The sequence below is a fragment of the Homalodisca vitripennis genome, chromosome 1 (assembly GCF_021130785.1).
Source record: "Homalodisca vitripennis isolate AUS2020 chromosome 1, UT_GWSS_2.1, whole genome shotgun sequence".
In the NCBI taxonomy this organism is placed as follows: domain Eukaryota; kingdom Metazoa; phylum Arthropoda; class Insecta; order Hemiptera; family Cicadellidae; genus Homalodisca; species Homalodisca vitripennis.
This window is the reverse complement of record NC_060207.1, coordinates 77263472-77282676: the sequence shown is the minus strand read 5'-3', so window position 1 is coordinate 77282676 and position 19205 is coordinate 77263472. Positions and strand designations below refer to the sequence as shown.

At 33.5% G+C, this 19205-nt stretch overlaps 1 protein-coding gene across 1 annotated transcript in view; it reads left to right on the top strand.

Annotated features, from left to right (window-relative positions):
- LOC124365164 (inter-alpha-trypsin inhibitor heavy chain H4-like) overlaps positions 1-19205 on the top strand; it is a 71587-nt gene that overhangs the window by 29177 nt on the left and 23205 nt on the right. The window contains 8 exon segments of the mRNA XM_046821120.1: positions 2716-2916; positions 4286-4463; positions 4994-5177; positions 5303-5495; positions 7593-7670; positions 7672-7801; positions 11039-11160; positions 12568-12655. Coding sequence (XP_046677076.1) covers positions 2716-2916; positions 4286-4463; positions 4994-5177; positions 5303-5495; positions 7593-7670; positions 7672-7801; positions 11039-11160; positions 12568-12655 — 1174 coding nt within the window.

The following is a 19205-nucleotide window of genomic DNA, read 5'->3' as shown; positions in this document are numbered from 1 at the left end:
GTAAGTGGAAACTACAGTAGAACCCCTCATATCCGACCCTCACGGGACCGGGCCGTGGTCGGAACGGCCAAAAAGTCGGATAAGCCGAGGAATAATAAAACACATTTTTCGGGTAAAAAAAGCCGTATATTGCACTAAACTATTAGTACAGAACTGTACAAAATATCCACTCAATACACATAGTGCTGCTTAATTGTAATTACGAACTGTACCCAATGCAAAATTATTTAATACAAAATTATTTTTCAGTACATTTTAATAAAAAATAACAGTTTTTTTTATAAAATGGAAAAGTTTCATTTTTATATTACAGTAACAACGAAAAATATTATAAATACAGTACTGTACTGTTTAATCAAAAAGGCAAACAATTACATACAGTGTGTACAGTACAATTGAAGAAGTCCTTAATACTCTTTTGCTTCAATTTACCCAATCTTGATTTAGCTGAAAAATCACGCCATTTCTTTGCCCACAACACGTCCATAGGTGTAGCTCTCGGGTTCTGCTCCAAATATTTCAACACTACGTCAAATGCGTCTTTAGCCTGTGAATGCGTCACTCCAGTATCACGATCAACTTCTTCTTCTTCAGCGTCGCTGTCTTCATTATTTGTGCTTTGAACTGCAACAACTATTTCGTCATCATTGAGTTCTTCATTTGTAGACTCAGCCATGTCAGCTTCGGTCAGCCATTCCTCCACATCTGTCAGCTGCAGCTGGACACCGTGTTGAAGTTCCTGCAGGTCTTGAAGAGTTTCTGCGACGTCGTTTTCTTCAGCTTCAAGGTCAACTTCCATTGATGATGTGGGCTCATCATCGTCCTTATCAGCACTATCGCTTTGTTTTAATGATGGCCAAATTTTCTTCCACGATTTTTGAAGAGTTGTCTCTTTGATTTTATCCCATGCAGAAGCGGCGGTATAGATGGCGTGTTTTATGGTTAACATCTTCATGGCCTCCAATAGTGAGCAGCCTCCTTCTGTTTTGTCCAAAAGAGACCCAACATATTTTTTTCCGGTACCGTCTTTTTACCCACTCGATTACGCCTTGGTCCATTGGCTGGATTAATGGGGTAACATGTGGAGGTAAAAACATCGCTTTTATGTTGCCTTTCTTCAATTCATGCTCTGCGGGATGGCTTGGTGCATTATCCAGCAACAACACAGCTCAAAGTGGCAGGTTTTTTTATTTTAAGTGTTTTTTAACAGTGGGGACGAATTCAAGAAAAAACCATTCTTTAAAATAGCACAATCCATCCAGGCAGAGGATTGATTACGGTAATACACGGGGAGTGTTGACATATTGAGATTTTTAAAAGCTCTCGGCTTCTTAGATTTGCCGATAACAAACAACGGCAGTTTGTGACTGCCACTGGCGTTGCTACACGTAGCAATTGTTAGTCTATTCTTAGCTAGCTTTGTACCCAAAACAGGCTCATTTTTAGAAGCAAGAGTAGATTTTGGCAACATTTTATAGTTCAGTCCGGTCTCGTCTACGTTATATACTTGTTCGGCTACAAGATTACTATCCGACACCAACTTTTGAAACTTTTCTACAAAATCTTTTGCAGCATCGTCATCAGCAGACAACTTTTCACCCGCAATAACAACATGTCTAATGCCGTGGCGAAGCTTCCAGCGGTGAAACCAACCTTCGCTTGCCTGGAAAGTCTCAACATCTCCTCCCAATTTTTCAAACAGCTTTACGGCTTTTTCTTTTACAAGAGGCCCTGTCAAAGGAGTCCCTTTTCGCCGTTCTTGGCAAAACCAAACCCAAAGAGCTTCGTCAACGAGTTCTAACTTAGGTTTTTTTAACATTTTCCGATTTTTAAGAGCATCTTCCGTTTCAACGGTCATAGAATAGGTTTCGATGTCTTTACGGTTTTTTCTCCAGTCTTTAACTGTTGTCACGCCAACCCCTAGCTCTGCGGCTAATTTTACTAGTGACTCACCACGGTCGAATCGTTGGAGCACTTCAATTTTTTGTTTAAGGGTAACGCACACACGCTTACGTTTTTGAGTAGCCATAGCTAACGTTCACTAATCGCACAACACAGTTTTTTACACAATCACAAACCAAAGATTGTACAACAATCACGAAAACAAAACAGTCAAGTAGAGCAACGTTTACGTCGACAATCAGAACGCAACTGGCCGTTTAACAGAGAAACAATGCACAGCGCTGATGAGTCATGTTTCACGTTGAGACTTGTCGACTATAGGCAGCCTTTGTTTGGTCGGGCACATGGTCGGATATCCCGAGGAGTCGGATATCCCGAGGTTGGATATGAGGGGTTCTACTGTACTTCTTTACACTTTAGCTCTTGTCACACAGTTGCTGGCATTCATTAAAATGGAACAATAATAATCCTACTTCTCAAAAATTAAGAACATTGAGACTTTACTCTAAATTTTATATCGATCTTTCAATGTCTTAGTCTATTTTGCTGTTTAACTAACCATTTTTCTATGAGAGATATCAAGCAATTCTTGTTTGTTCATGGACTGAAGGTGCCCTTCCTCTTGCCGATTTTAAAACTACAATTAAATCATGAATAACGTTTTAATTTATAAACGGCCCCCATAATAAAAAACCTAAAACAAAAAAAGAAAAGTTTCTATTCTAAATATTTTGATTGCCTTGAAACAATTGAACAATATAAAGCAGTATCAAATAATAGTGACAAATTTTAAGATTTGCTTTATTTTCCCAGGTGGATGAGGGCTATTTTGTTCATTTCTTTGCACCTGAGGATCTGCCCCAGCTGAAGAAGCACATTGTGTTTGTTTTGGACTACAGTGGCTCTATGGGTGGTAGAAAATTGGAACAGCTTAAGGAAGCAATGGATAAAATCTTATCTGATCTCAGCCCTAAGGACCACTTCAGCATTGTTGTTTTCCAGAGTTATGTGGAGGTGAGGTGATTAGTGCCCTGTCAGAATTATATTATTGCCACAAAATAATATTATTTAAATAGTATTTAAATGTGTTTATGAATCTTTTACTACTATAAATTCCTATTAAAGGATTCCCAATAAGGGCACACTTTCCTTAAATTTTGATAGAGTAGGCTTAAAGCCTTCATAACCATAAGTAAAATCTTAAAGTAGAAAAAAAGGAAAAGAAAAACCGTAGTATTTGGAACTAACTAAATCTAAGAGTATTACAATATTTATATTCTTACAACTTAATAGCTTTGATTACTAGGGATCCAGTAGCCACATAATCCAAAAGACTTTGAGCCTGTAGTGGAAAGTTGCTCATTGCTGCTGGCTAATCATGACTTATGATTCTCTACAATCATATTTCTCTGGTTTATGTGTGCTCTTAATGTTTTCAGTTTTATCACAGTTTCATACAAAGAACTGGTTTGCCTGTATATAAATATTGATGTAATAAGTTGTGTTTCCTGTGTTACTGGTTTTAAGATTTCACAGTAGAAACTTTTCATTTTAAGTGCATTTACTCTGAATTGTACAGGACTCGAAGGGTTTCTGAATGTATGAATTCATACTGTATTGTATATCTGTACAGTTGTCCTTCAAAATATGTCTTGTAGGATTTTGCAGTATATTCTAGGAAATAATTTGAATGATCTCCATTATTAATTGTATAGATACCATTTATGTGTTTATAGATACATTTGTAGAATTATGTTTTTCTTGTGGGCTCTTATTTTTTGGATCATAATATCTGTCTGTCCATTTTTTCACTCATCTAGTGTAAGAATTATTGAATGAGCATTTTTAATAATGCTTTTTGTACTGAAAGATTCTATTCAATTTATCGTGCAATTAAATTCATTCTAGAGTTTCATCCTAAAGTTTTCTCTAAACTTACTAGTTGCTGTGGGTTATAGAGTATCTGTATAAGTATGACATAAATGTTCTGATGGTTTTGTTTTGTCTGTATATCTGCTAGCACTAGAATATATTTGAGAGTGTGTTGTTTCAAATTAGTTATATATTTATACTGTAACTATAACAAGATAATGCTTTGTGGGAATGGCTTTAAAGTAAATTTATAACATTGAAATATAAAGCAAGTAATGCTGTTTTAAAACTTCCTATTAAATTTGTATTATTTTTATTTAACATATTACATTAATTTTGTATTTTGGCACAGAGGATGGATAGAAATCTGTATATTCACTTCAGTATATATATATTCATATTATATTTACTGAATGAACACTGTTTTATTCAAATGTATTGAACACATAACTTTGTAATGTGCTTTGTATTACTAATTATACTATTGTAATTTAGCATGTTGTGTTTACAGGCCTGGTCTCCAACAGCAATGTACAGTTCAGCAACTGAACACTTGTCCAGATGGGATATAGAAGCAAAGCCTGAGATTATCCGTAATACCACCTTAGATAAAAGATTTGTCATTGAGGCTACACCTGAAAATATAGCGTCAGCTCGTGCTTATCTGGAGAACTATTCTGACCTTGGAGGTGAGAAAATAGCAGTTATTATTTTTGATCCTGTCAATACATCTTATCTTGATGACTATGATGATGATTGCAAGGGCTTGCTCAACCTCTTGACCTTTCCTGTCTCTAATTAAAACTAAAGGCAAGCAGAGTACAATAGGTAAATAGTTACAATTGGAATAGGTTAAGTAAGTTGCATGCTCTTCAAGGATACTGTTCTGGAGCCTTTTTTAGTTTTATTTTTATTAATGGTTTATTGTTCTATCTAAACCTAACATTATACTTTATGTAAGGAATGTGATTATCTTTTTAAATTTGATTCTTTTTATGGCTTTCCCTTCATGATGCTTTTGGATTTTTTAAATTTCAAAATCGTTGAAAATACTCACACGTATAATTTTTTATCTTCTACTTCAAAGTTGGTGCATGGAGTAGAGATACATGGATATGCTATTTTTGAAAGTTTGAATATTTGATACTTGATCAATAAGTATTGAATAGCTACTAACTATTATGGCTATGATCTTATCTGGGTTACACTATTTTTACAGCAACAAACATAATGGGAGGACTGAGGACGGGACTGGAACTGGTTTCTATCGGCTCTGATTTGTGGAGCAATGAGAGTGACCCGCCCCAACCTGTTGTTGTCTTCTTGACAGACGGAGAACCAAACGTCGAAGAGTACAACACAGATGCTATTATCAACAAGACTAAGCCTCTCAACACCAAGGAGTATGTTTCATAACTAAGTATTTGGTTTTGTTTCTTTTAAATTGTATGGTCCGTTCATTGTTAATTAAAATTTAGTGTCTTTTTAATTGTATTTGTCATTCGTAAATTTATTGCTTCTGTTACAGCTGTCCCATCTTCAGCTTGGCCTTCGGGTATGGTGCAGATTTCAATTTTCTACGTAAGCTGTCATTGTCAAATTATGGTTTTGCTCGAAACATATACGAGGCAGCGGATGCTACTGACCAACTGAAAAACTTCTATAAAACCATTTCCTCACCTCTGCTTTCCAATGTGACGTTCACTTACTTGCCTGGACAGGTATTAGTTTTGATTATAACATATGTGACTAAAATAGTTCTTTTGAATATGCTTGGGAATATGAGGTCTGGCCAAGGAAATAAAGATATTAGGGACATAACATTCTTTATTTTTACTTATGTAAACTTTAACATTATCCTCTTCAACATACTCCTCTCTAATCATTACAACACTGCATGTAAGTTTCCCACTGGTCAAAGCAATGTTTAAAGACTTCTTCTGAAAGCATGGTCTTGGTCTTTACTGCATTGTCTTTAAAGACTTCAACTGTCTTACATTTTTTTACATGAGAGTAGATTTAATTTTTGGAAAGAGAAAAAGTGGCAGGGAACAAGGCCTGGTAAGTAGGGTGGATGTTCCATCACAGTAATTTAATGCTTTGTGAAAAGATTTTGATGACAAATGTGGTATGGGCCTGGCTGTAACCTGATAAATGGATCATGACTTGTTTTTCTGCAACTCAGTCTCTTTTTTGTTATTCATCCATTGAGAATAGGTAATACTCTAAGATTCACAAATACTTAACTGACGTCTTTTCGGATTTATTCTCCAGTTTTTTATGGTTTTGATGGTTGTTGGGTGTAATCCATCTCGAAGTTCTTCTCATCCCTCTTTGAACCATTTAAATAACTGAAAATATCTGATTACCAAACAATTTATCACCATACTCTTGTTTCAACAAAGAATATGCCTCTCTGATAGATTTTCTAAGTTTTACTAAATATTTTATAATAACTCCTCAATCTTTTTAAAACGCTCAACATTTTACTCATGAGCTGTTGATGAATGGTTTTTGGCAACAAAGGCCATGGCCTGACTGATTGGCCAGGTGACAGGAATGGAGGTGGAAGATGTCATGTGACTCTGTGACTGAGTTTGACCTTGAAGCTTCTTCCACTATTTATTAGCTAGAAAATCAGACCGGTTATATTTTAGTCAGACCACATATATCATAGTGATATATATATATATATATATATATATATATATATATATATATACAATAGATTGAGCTTACACTCTTTAAAGTATTCCAAGTTTTGGGATTGCGACTGTTAATTTATTAATGTGTGCCTCAACCATAGTCAACCTCAGCTTCATCCTACATATGTTGATGTATAAATGTAAATAATATTTATATATTATTTATATTTATTTAGTTATATACTGGTATATATTAATTTCAGTATAGTGAATTATACTGACTCTAATTTTGAGGCTGAGGTGTAAGCTTGATAGATGATCTTCCTATGTCATTCATTTTCACACTAAACTGGATGATATGGTACCTTATAAAGACCAGACATTTTTGGGTGATAAGCAGATGGAGTTTGACAATGGACATTGAATTCCAGAAGGCTACCGATGTTATCAGGACTGAAACTCCTGTGGTTCTACTTTCACTGAAACTATGACTTCCTTGGGTTTAATCAATCACTAGGCTATCATTAATTATTGAAGTTACACATATTATCAAGGTTACTATTCATTACACTCATACATATTAGTCTTGAAATATGTTTTTGAAACACTATCACAACCAAAAGCAGTCCAAACCTAGATGTCTCACTGAGAGTAGTAACCAAGACTAATTAACAGTATTCGCTGGTGTTGTGCTATAACCAGTTAATGGTAGTTTCTATGTCTGGTTGTATGCTTGTGCTGAGAAATGCGGTTCATAGAGACTTCTGCATTTCATATTTTCTGTAGTCTCAACTTTGTGTTTGATTTAAGTGAAGATTAATAAACAGTTGCTTATCTACACAAATATTTAATTTTGTCAGATGAATACTTATAGTTTCACCAAACCCTCATATTAGACACTTATAAAAGTAATAGTTTATACATAAATAACTTTTCTTAAGTCAACTTTCTTTGCTGGCTATGTGGCGTATCTGATATTATTACATTTGGAATTCTAAATTGTTTTTGGATGTGTTATGTTTCATATATATTACCAATGTAAATTATATCAATGTATATATCTTTAAAACATCCAATCAAGTGTGATGTAATTTAACCAATTTATATATAAATGCTATGTAGTTTTAAATTATCCATGTTACAAAATAAAATGAGAGCTTGAATTTGTTTCAGGTTGACAACTCTTCAAGGACTAAAATTGATTTTCCTGTATTCTTCAATGGCTCTGAACTTGTGGTTGCTGGAAAAAATAAACAACAATGAAATAAAGGAGAAAGAAACAATTGGAGAACTCAGTGGTCATACTGCAAATGGGTTCCACAGATATCCAATAATTATTGATTTTATCCCTATAATTGTGAAACCAAAAAACAGAACTTTTGGTAATGTATTTACATTTTTGTAACTCAGTTAGAATAGTTTATCCTAAAATAGCTCAATATAATTTCTTGTAATTAACACTGATATAAACATACAAGAATAGACTGAAAAATAAGATACTCATGCTTGTAGAGTGGAAACAAAATAGCCTTTAGAAGCACTTGGTATGCTATGTGGAAATAATATTTCCACTCAATATGCATGGGCAGGTTAGAGGTCATTGTCTTTATCCAGTATTTTGAGAAGTGAAAGTAGAGAGACATGCCCAAGTTGTATGTCAACACGAGTAAAACAGTATACTGTTATCGAATTTTTGATTGCTGAAAAATTAATTCCTATTAAGATTCATTGACCTTTAAAGCCTGTTTTATGTTATTATGCTGTTGACAGGACTATAACTCAGTGATCAATATAGCTGTGTGGTTGCCTATAAAAAGAAAACTTCCACCAAAAGAAATTCTTTTTAATGTGGTATGCTCACAGAGTTTATATACAGTTTCTGGAATAAAGGGCAATGGTATAATCTTCTCAGTACATACAGCCTCCGAAACATCTCTGATTTTGAATTTTAGGCTCTACAAAACATAAACATTTAACTGGTTTTACATTTTGTTATGCCCCCAAACTCATACCTAGTGGTCTTATTATCCCTCTGCACTTTTATAACACTAGTATTAATGTTAAATTAGATGTTTTTTAGTTCTCCTAAAGTTTTGAACGAAGATTGTACAATCTACTTATGTGCTGTTCAATGTTTAATGTACTTGTAAATATACTGGAGAAAGGATCTCCACCACGAGCTGCTATCTGTGCTGCCATTTTAATGCTGCATGTTCATACCTCTATTAAGCCATCTTTATATTACGCTATGAGAAACTGTATTAACCAACACATTTGCATAAAATGTTTTTACAATCTTTTCTTTATGAAATGAAATGACATTTTTAAATTTATTTAAACAGGCTAAATTAAAGCCTTATGTCCTTTTCTTTATCAGAGATTATTGGTGATATTTTAAGCTTTTTGTAAGCTGATTCTGTGAGGAATAACCAAGAAAACAAATGTGGTTCTAAGATTGTCATGATTAACTTTCGGTAGATCTGCAATGGCTAGAGACCTTTGAGTGTGCAAGAATCAAGGAAAATTTGATTGATTGATCCATTATTAGACTGTTCAGTAGCTCAAATCTCACTAAGGACTTCATCATAACTAACACATTGTTTGTTCAACGTATCCAAAATTTCAAAACATGAGTGAAACAACTTTGTATGCCTTCCTGCAGTCCTGATGTAGTTTGCTGTTATTTGTGGCTCTTCTCAAAATGGAAAACTTCTTTAAAAGAAACAGGATTTGAAGATATTGAGGAGATTAAATTAAATTCTGTAATGACCTACTAGCTTTTTGAAAGGAGTAAATAAAAGCGTTGAAAAAAGGGCCTGTGGATAGAATTTTTCTCTTTATATGTTACTGCAAACCAACAGCATAGGAAGAAACAAGTAACAAAAGGAAAATTAATCCATTTATATAGCTGTCTCAGAGAACACTAGGGCAAGATACAAGTCCTGTACTTATTTATAACTGCACTCTTAAGATGATCAAATTTCGCACCAAGTGATGTGAACAATGAAAACACAACTAGGTTTGGCAATGTTTTTTTTTTTTAATAGAGTTAACCTTAATGATTTGCTATCTCAAAATCTTACCATCTCCATGACATGCACATTTAGCAATCTTTGATACATAACAACCTAAAAAGGACTAGACATTTATGTGCTGCCTTCCCATTTTACTGATATTGGTAGTGTGGCAGTTGATTTGAACATGGACAAACTAAACACAACGTAAACTGCAATTTGTGCTGATTGCTATTGTTTTATCTATAATATGTAAAAATAATATATGGTGCACAGTTTTGTAAATGAAAGTTTCATTCTTACACTGCTATAAATTTTGCTTATCTCTTTATATATTTTATCTAGCAGTTGCCTGCGGCTTCGCACGCATTTTCCTGTTGAAAAACGGTACACTATATTCACATATTCTTTTTCTATCACATTCTAAACATTGCTGAGATAATTGATAGTCGTTCCTTCGTGAGCCTCTTGGGCGCATTATGAAGGTATGTACCATATTTCCTGCCTTTATCTTTCGTGGTTTTTGTTAGGTGTTGATAAGTTATTCAGAACAATTAATTTATTTGGATGAATCTCGATAAACTAATTAGGTTATAAAGAATCAAATTCGGTCTGTTAAAATTAATTTTCTGTCTAAGATAATTTCCAGTATTATTGAGGAGTGTGCCTTCAAGAAAATGTATCAACGAAAACCAATTTCGATCATAAAGACGACCTTACGATTCTTCTCATTTACCTTCGATCTAACCAAATTCGATTACCTTCTGTGCAAACATTCACGGATTTGAACAATGAGGTTGTTTTCATAATAGCGTTTAATAGTATTTTCATTGCATTAGATAGTTTATTGATCATTGGTGCACTCTAAATTTAAAATTAGGCAATGACGTCTTCTATGTAACCTGCATTACACTACTGATCAAGCACTTTACAATAACAATTTCCTAAATTTTAAATCTAAACAAATGTTTCTGCCTCTTTGATGAACTTGAGCTGAAAGTATTAACAACTGTTAAGTATCAGTTCGCTTTGTATTACGTGTTGTAGCGCAGTCTGTCGGATCCAATATAAAACACTCCAACATCAACAATAATTTATAATTAAAAAATTAATTAAATAAACTATTTAAATTGGACCAAATTGTGAATCTGAACCATTCTCGAATCCCTTCAAGACACACAAAAAATTTAATCAAAATCGGTCCAGTCGTTTAAGAGGAGTTCAGTCACATACACACGAACACAAGAAATATATATATAAAGATACGCAGACCTAATTTGCTTTCAGAAAGTGTATTTCACTATAGTATTCACATTTAATGGGATTGATTTTGCACATATTTTAAAGTCGCACGAACAAAAATAGTCAGCTACAGCTGTTCATGTTAACGCCATAATGGCGCTAACAATATTGGGAACAAAACTTGAGAAATCTTGAGGTTTTTATTTTTATGACGACCTTTGCACTTAAAAATAAATTAGTTAATAATTGATTTACAATAATGTGTCAGTGTAACAGTTAAAAATAGATAATATGGTCATCAATGTAAAATTAATTAACTAAAATAAACTAACCACTATTATAATGTACCATTTGGCTGTGTAGGACACCTGGAAAAGACGTGGGCTTATTTGACAATCCAGCAACTTTTGGACAAGGCCGACTCATTGGATAAAACTGAAGAGAGAAACCAAACAAAAGAAGAAGCTCTTAACCTAGCTTTACAGGTAATTATTTTTTTCAAGATTTAACTACTTATGACCCAATATGGTAGATTTATCTTTTATATATATTATAATATATTAATATTATATGTATTATATATAATTAATTTTTCATCATATCAAGACAAACATATAAAATTCTATGTATAGAATGTATATATATATATATATATATATATATATATATATAGTTCAAAGTAATGAATTTTATATGTTTGTCTTGATATGGTGAAAAATTAATTAGTCCTAGTGAATATAGGAGTTTTCATAAATTAAATTAGGAATTAGTATTGATGATTTGGTGAATGTGTATTTCATGAAAATAACTAGATTCATGTGTAGTTTTGTAAATTAAAGTTCAGTAATGTAAACACTCATCTTGATGTGAAGAAATCTGAATTGTAAATAAACAAGTGTAATGTATAAATAGAGAGTGATTTGCTTGTCCTGGTATTTTAATTTAATTTTTGAAATAATAAAATAGTGATTGAGAGTAAAACAGGATTTCTCGTCAGTGTGAGTAAGATTCACCAGGAGCGTTAAATGTTGAAGTGTATTGAAATGGCTGACATTTTAACACTACCAATGTGAAGATTAAATTCATGTACATTAGAAATGGTACCTTGACATTTGGTGTCCAACAACGTAGGGGTCCATCATCCACTGTAATTGAACCTATTCATTTGGCACCATTAACATAGGGCACATGTTCAGCATAACCAGAACTCTACAATATTTAAAATTTGATTTATCGATTCCCAAGTAAAACTCACCAAAAGAATAAAAATTAAGATTTTAATAAATATTCTTTAAGTAAATTAAAAAATGATTCATTATTTTTTCTAGTATATGGTTTGATACATTATATTCTATTTATAAATGTAGAGAAACAATTATTTTAAACAATGTTTTGAATTTCATTGCTCTATCATAAACCAAATAAAAATTATTACAATATAACTGAATGCTTACATTTTCACCTTAATTAATTGCTGTTATAAGGCCTGCAAAGGTTCTTATAATGCGTTAAAGAGCTCTATTGTGTGATACTCAACAATTCTATAAACTCTTGTGTTGTTCTGGTGTCTTCAGCTATCCACAATTATTGTATTATTTCCATAAAAAACTAGATAGTTATATATATACACAATCTATAAACTATTAAAATTTCAGAATCAGATAAAAATTGCCTTACAAATTCAAGATTGCCTTCTATTTCAATTAAAGATTCTCTATCATCATCCCTCTTTTGCTGAAGCAATTGAGAAATAGGGTTCATGTTACATACTTTCTTTAGTCTTTAATAAATACTAATTATATAGCACAGATTTTAAAAATCACAGATCCAAACCTTATCATGTTTAATTAATATCAGTTATATTTAATATAATTCAATAATAACTATTCCAGTACTCTTTTGTGACTCCGCTCACTTCTCTTGTTGTCGTCAAGCCGAACGAAACTGAGTCTGCTGTGGACACGACACAAGTGAAACCTGGTGAGTGTTCCAAAATATTTCTTTGTTCATACCATACAGGGATGAATTTAAAATATCTTTTTCAGTTACAACTAATAGATTCTTTTCAATTGTTTGATATAGTTGTCACTCATTTAAAACACATACCTGGGACAAAATTGTTTGTGTATATTGTTGGTCACTTAAAACAAAAACTGATGAAACGTCTCTTTGCATTTAGTTATAATTGCGTTGCTTCTCATATGACATTCAGGATGGTAGTAAAGACCACATCTTGTTGAGATCCCATGTTACATCCACAATAGAGAGATGGCACAATATCTGTCAGTTATGTCATCTTGGGTGAAGAGGAGACTATCTCTGTTCCAGTCAAAACAGACAGGGCAAGACAATACTCCTTTACCAATAAAGAAGACCCATCCACTCCAACAGACATCCTCAGAAAGAAAGATTAGGTTTACATTTGTGGCTAATGATGTGTTGCTTATGAACATCCATTTGGTTGCCCAGATGTAAGTCACACATCGGTTTTTGCCTTATCTAGTGTCCTGTGTAGGTTCCATTGACAGGTTAATACTGGGATGGGTCGAAAAATTCATGATTTTTGAAAACCAAATCATAAATCAGTTTCAAGTAGATCATAATCATAAATAAAGTATTTGTACGTAGAATAACAGAACAATTGTTAAAAATCTTATTTAACGTCTTTTGAGTCTTGTATTGGGCTATTCTATTTCTTAAATGTGATAGAATCTCAAATATGTTTTTATGTGATAGTCCAAATAATTTACATCAAGCTGTGGCTAAATATAGTTATTTCTTATACTATCTACCCTTGAATGACTTGTAGAAAGAGATATGTTTTCCTAGCAAAGTTTTACTAATACTAAGTACCCTATTTTAAAATCATACGTAATACGAATGTACAGTAGAAATGTTAAAAAGTTCTGGAAGAAAAGTATTGAGTTTTGGTCAAAGATAAATGCCATCAAAATTAAAATTGATTTTTAATATTGCTGATCCAGATAGAGGTAGTCTCATTGAATGTTTTTGGAAGCCCAGGAATTAATATTACTCCTGAATAACTAAAAATATTTTTTCGATGATTATGAAATTCACTGTTATCGAAGAAGAAAGAAGGCACTGGTTCATGTACATTGCAAGTTACTCACCATAGAACAGTGATGTTCAACAAATCGTTTGTTGTAACAAACAGCCACAATCTGTTAGCTTCAGCTACTAAAAAACTTCTTGCAGTGACTAGCCTTAGTTAACCCTAGAACGGCTTTGGAGCTACAGTGTAGGTTTGGCAGCCTTTATTACAAATCATCGTTTTATTGTGAAATACTGATCCAAATTCAAAGTAATAAAATGAATTTGTTATTTGATTTCATCTTTGGTAATCTGTATAATCACAATAAAATACTATATTTTAAACATGAGAGTTAACACGCTACTAGCTAACATTTACATCGTTTTTGAAAAATCACATCGGGATTGGTTTATAAACGATCACCAACCAAACTGTACCACTGAAAGCTCAAATCAACACTAAATCATACCAATTGCAAGTTATATACTGGAATAAACTGTTTTGAGCTATGAATTATTTATTGTATGTCTGCAATCAGTATGTTGCTGTGTTTCTAAAATTGCCATAAGAACTACAAAAGTATTCCTATCTAAAGTTATTATTTGTGTAATTTATAAGTTAATAAATTAAATGCTATTTTACATTTACACTTATGGGATGAAGAAATCATTTCTATGTTTACTAAGCACTTGCTTTTGAATTCTGTTTCCAAAAACCAAATGTGCTCTTTTCCCTACTCATGGGGTTTTTATGTGCTCATAATTGTTATATTTACAATGTACATTTTATGCTCAATAAAATATATAAAACACTAATAATTATTATAGTTTTATAATTATAAAGAAAAATGTCTGTAAATGGCCAGAAAACAGCTTGCTACAGGGAGTTTTTATCCCTATGGACTCCAGCATCCGAGAGGCTGGTACAACCAAAAGCCGCTGAGACCTATATATACACTTGTACAGTTCTTTACATTTCGCTCTGTACTGCCCTGAGATTTTATGTAAATTGAATGATTTCTTTTTGTTTTGTAGCTTTTTAGATTGGCTATTGATTAACATAAATTAAAAGTACATTATGTGTACATATTTGGTAATAGTATGTAGTAATATGTAATTGTTATAAAAAAAGAAATTTACACAAAATAATCACTTTAAACAAAAAAAAAAAAAATGTAAAAATATATGTTTTTATTGGAAATATTTTTAATTAATAAGTGGTTACATCTTATACTCATAATGAAATGTTAGAACATTTTTATTTTGAATACCCAACAGATTGGTTAAACATTTTTATAATAAGTGGGAAGTGTAAAAGAAGAATAAATAACTAAAAATAACAGCTGTCTTAATGTCATTAGTAATAAAACGTTAAAATTGATAAAGACAGTCCTTATTTACTTTAAAACAAAACCAAACCAGTTGAAACAAACTTTAAAAGCTTTCAATAAAGTTAAAAATTGTTTTTCTTACATAGTTAATCAGGCGGATTTTGATGGTTTTAGCCTGAAACTCTGTGGTCTGATTAATTTGTCTTTGGTGGTTTTCACATGAACCTTGGTGGTCTAACAATCGGAATTTGGCGTCCAAAGGGTTAACATAGCTGTATCAAGATTTAATGACAGGAGGAATGAATGTGTAAGCGAATAAATATAATAATTCTTTGTATTTATTTCTTTATTTTTGTACTTTTCTTTTACAGCTGTTGTGTCCATCACGTGATCTTGTTTCTATAAGGTGTGTTCAAAAAGTAACAGAAATTTTTTTAACATTTATTTATTCGTCTAAATGAATGTTGTCACCTTCAAAATAATCCTCATTACATCATAACATGCACTTGTGCTAGCACTTTTTCCAATCCTCGGAACACTTCTCAAACTCGATTTTTGGGATAGCCTTTAGCTCTCTCAGCAATTTAATTTGAATGCCAACTATGCTTGTAAAAATGACGGCATATAAAATATAAAGAAAAGTATACAATACAAAGAGTTACATGGAGGTATGTCTGGAGAATATGGAGCCTGGGCTATCATTACAGTACTTGTTTTTGGCAAAAAATTCACAAACAAGCAATGAAGTGTGAGCAGATGCATTTACATGGTGTAAAAGCTATGAATTGTTTTGCCACAAATCCGGGTGTTTTTTCAGATTGATTCAAGTAAACGGAATTGAACTTGCCAACAGTACTCCTTATTGACCATTTTGACCTTGTGGCAAGAATTCTTGTTGCCATTAAAATGGAAGAATAAAGAGAGCATAACCTTCACGTTCAACTTCACTTGTTGAGCCTTGTTCGGTCTTGGTGATCCAGAATGCCTCCACTGGGATGAATAAGCCTTAGTTTCGACGTCATATCCGTAAACCCATATTTTGTCACCTGTCATAACACTTTTTATTAATTCTGCACTGTTGTTGACTTCATTTAGTGACTCCTGAGCAACTTCCCTTTGCCGCTGGTTTTGTTCAAAATTCAACAATTTTAGGGCAAGTGTTTCTGCCACACGTTTCATACTCATATCATTAAAAAATATTTCATGCCAATTGACATATTAATATCATCATCAACTTCTCTGATCGTAATATTGCAATTGTTCATAACCATTTTTTCATGTTTTCATTGATTGTTGATGTGCTGGGGCGTCTGAAACGTTCATCATCTTCAATGTCCATGGCCATCTTAAAAACGTTTATACCACTTGTATATCCTTGTTTTACTCATAGCAGACTCACCATAGGCCTTTTTTTACATTTCCCACACTTTGTTCACTTTATTTAATTTTTCACACAAAATGTGATACAAATTCTTCGATCCATTTCTTTTAACAAACAAAAATCACTGAGTTAATAAAATACATTAACCTTAGCAGCTGCCATTGAAAAAGTAAACAATGAATACAGCTGTAAATTGTATTATACTTCAGGAGCATGATTATAATAAAATAAGTATTTTATTATAGCTATACCAACATAAACAAATTTTGAAATTCGGACTCCAAACCCGCAATACTTAAAAAGTCCCATTACTTTTTGAACACACCTCATATATTGTAAGAAGATATTTTAAACAACCAAGTAAACTTAATTATACTTTATTATTATTATTTTACGTTGGTGTAGAAATACTATACAAAAAACCACAAGAGAGGTGCAGTTGAGGGTCAGGGGAAGCCTATTTTGCCCGTGACCCTTCGAAGCGGCCCAACGAGAACTGAGCGACGTTGCCAACTTGTTCCCCGCTTGTAACCCACCAAGTCGCGCGTGTCCAGCGTTCCTTATAATACTTAAACGTTTACGCTCGAAAGAAATGTTAGAGCTGTCTTGAATTAATTTAAACTACGTATTACAAAATGTAATTTTACGGTCATTTAACACGTCAGTTTAGCGGGCCCCGCGGATCCGCGGGGTAAGCGGCGGCGTAGCAGTTGCGCGCCACAACGCGGATCCGCGGGGCGTTACCATAGTCTCGACTATTGCTCTGTGTGAGCCCAGCTCTCGGCCGAGACGGTTCGTACTCGTTGAGCGTTGGCGTTTGATTGGTTCCGAGTTGACCTTGACTTGTACTTCGTTTCTGTTTCCCCATCGTTGTTTAGCATGTGCAAGTGATGCGTTCAAGTGAGTTGTTTATTATTAAAGTAGTAGTGACATTTGTACTATTGTATGTATACAAGTTTTATCTCGCATTTCAACCTCATGTCTCGCCAACCGTGCTACAGAAAAATAGTGCTACTGACGATTGAAGGGGCATCAGATGTGGGATAGTGGAATCCAGTGGAAAACACTGCTGTTGACAGTTCGGGTAGTGATAGTGAAGATATCTGTAACTAAACCACTTCCATGTGGCTAATAATACAAATGGACTAAGACAGATCCCTTTTCACCGGAAACAATAGTAATATTGCTAGTAGATGTTACCAGGTAATGGTTCACCGATTGACTGTTTTTTTATGTTGATGGGAGTCTTTTACCCCCAAAGCAGCAAGCTCCTCTCATTACTCCCGCCAAGAAACCCAACCCACAAACTTGTACAAAATGAAAGAACGGGATAAAAAGGGTGGACAGAAAACGTAAAGATTGTAGGAGTATGCTACAAGAATGAAAAGAAAAGGAATATGACTAACATATACATGTTCTGTTTGTCCAGGTAAACTCCTGGACTTTTGTGCTGTCAAATATGTTTTGACATACATCACAGAGGCCAGCATGTAAAAGCCATTGCCTCCTCAAGACCTTGTAAATATTGTATATAGTTTTATTTGTTTTTGTTTTCGCACTATAGAAATGAAAATAGTTTAAAATTGGATTGTTTTTAACGGTAGCCACTCGCGTTATTAGACTTTTTAGCCGCGCTCTGTGCGACAAAACTCTTTCCGCCGCTGCTGACCCTCGCGGATCCGCGGGTCAATCTGTGACGTCATGTAATCCCGCCATTTTGGATCACAGGACGTTATTATCTGCCCATAAATCAGCCTCTTGATAGCAAATGGTAAGTGTATTAATAAATATTAGACCTTTAGGTTCTGGGGCAGTTTACATGTATTTGCCGTCAGCAGTCAACGTGTTAAAACAAAAGTACATCTCTGTACGCTTATTTCCATGTTGAGTTAAATGGATTGAAATAAATTTATTGTATTATATTACTATATACGAATATCGTAGAATTAAATATCTTTAGCCGAAATATAAATTAAAAAGAAAAACATAAAAATACTGCAAAAACGTTTAATTTTCTAAAAACGTGAAAGAAACCGTTAACAAAATAAGTAAAGAAGCTAAGCTGTCCGAAAGTAGGATGGACCTTCATCATCAGAAATTAAGTTGTTTCAACGCCAGGAAAACTAAGAAGTCGAAAATCAAATATAACAGGCTTTGATGACTTTGAAAAAGATGTTTTGAAACGAACCTGTCGCTTTCGTACTACGACAGAGGGGGAATTTTCCACATCAAAAAGAATCACGCAGGATCTCAAACAAAAACTTGATTACAACGGATCGGTAACTTCAACAAATAGGTTATTAAGGCATGTTGGTTTCAGGTATAAAGAAAACCAGATGATGGTAGAAAGATTTTATTGGAACGAAATGATATTGTAGCTGGCTCGTTTAAAAATTTTTGAGAAGCTATGCAAGAGCTTAGAGAATCTGGTGATTGTAGGCCCATATATTACCTCGATGAATGAAACATGGGTTAATGAAAAACCATACTCGAAAATACATATGGCACAGGACAAAGTACTGATATAGAGTCTGGTGGACTAAAGGTTCCTCTCGGCAAAGGTAGAAGATTAATAATTTGTCATGTCGGTTCGGCAAAAAGATGGGTTTTTGCAAGAATGTAAGGGTCGGTTTTTTCGGTCTAAGACCATCATCCAGTTCGGACTATCACGATGAAAATGAACGCTGAAATCGTTTAGAAAATGGTTTAAAACATTGCTATGCATTTTGGAAGAAGGCTCGATCATCGTCAGTTGGACAATGTTCCA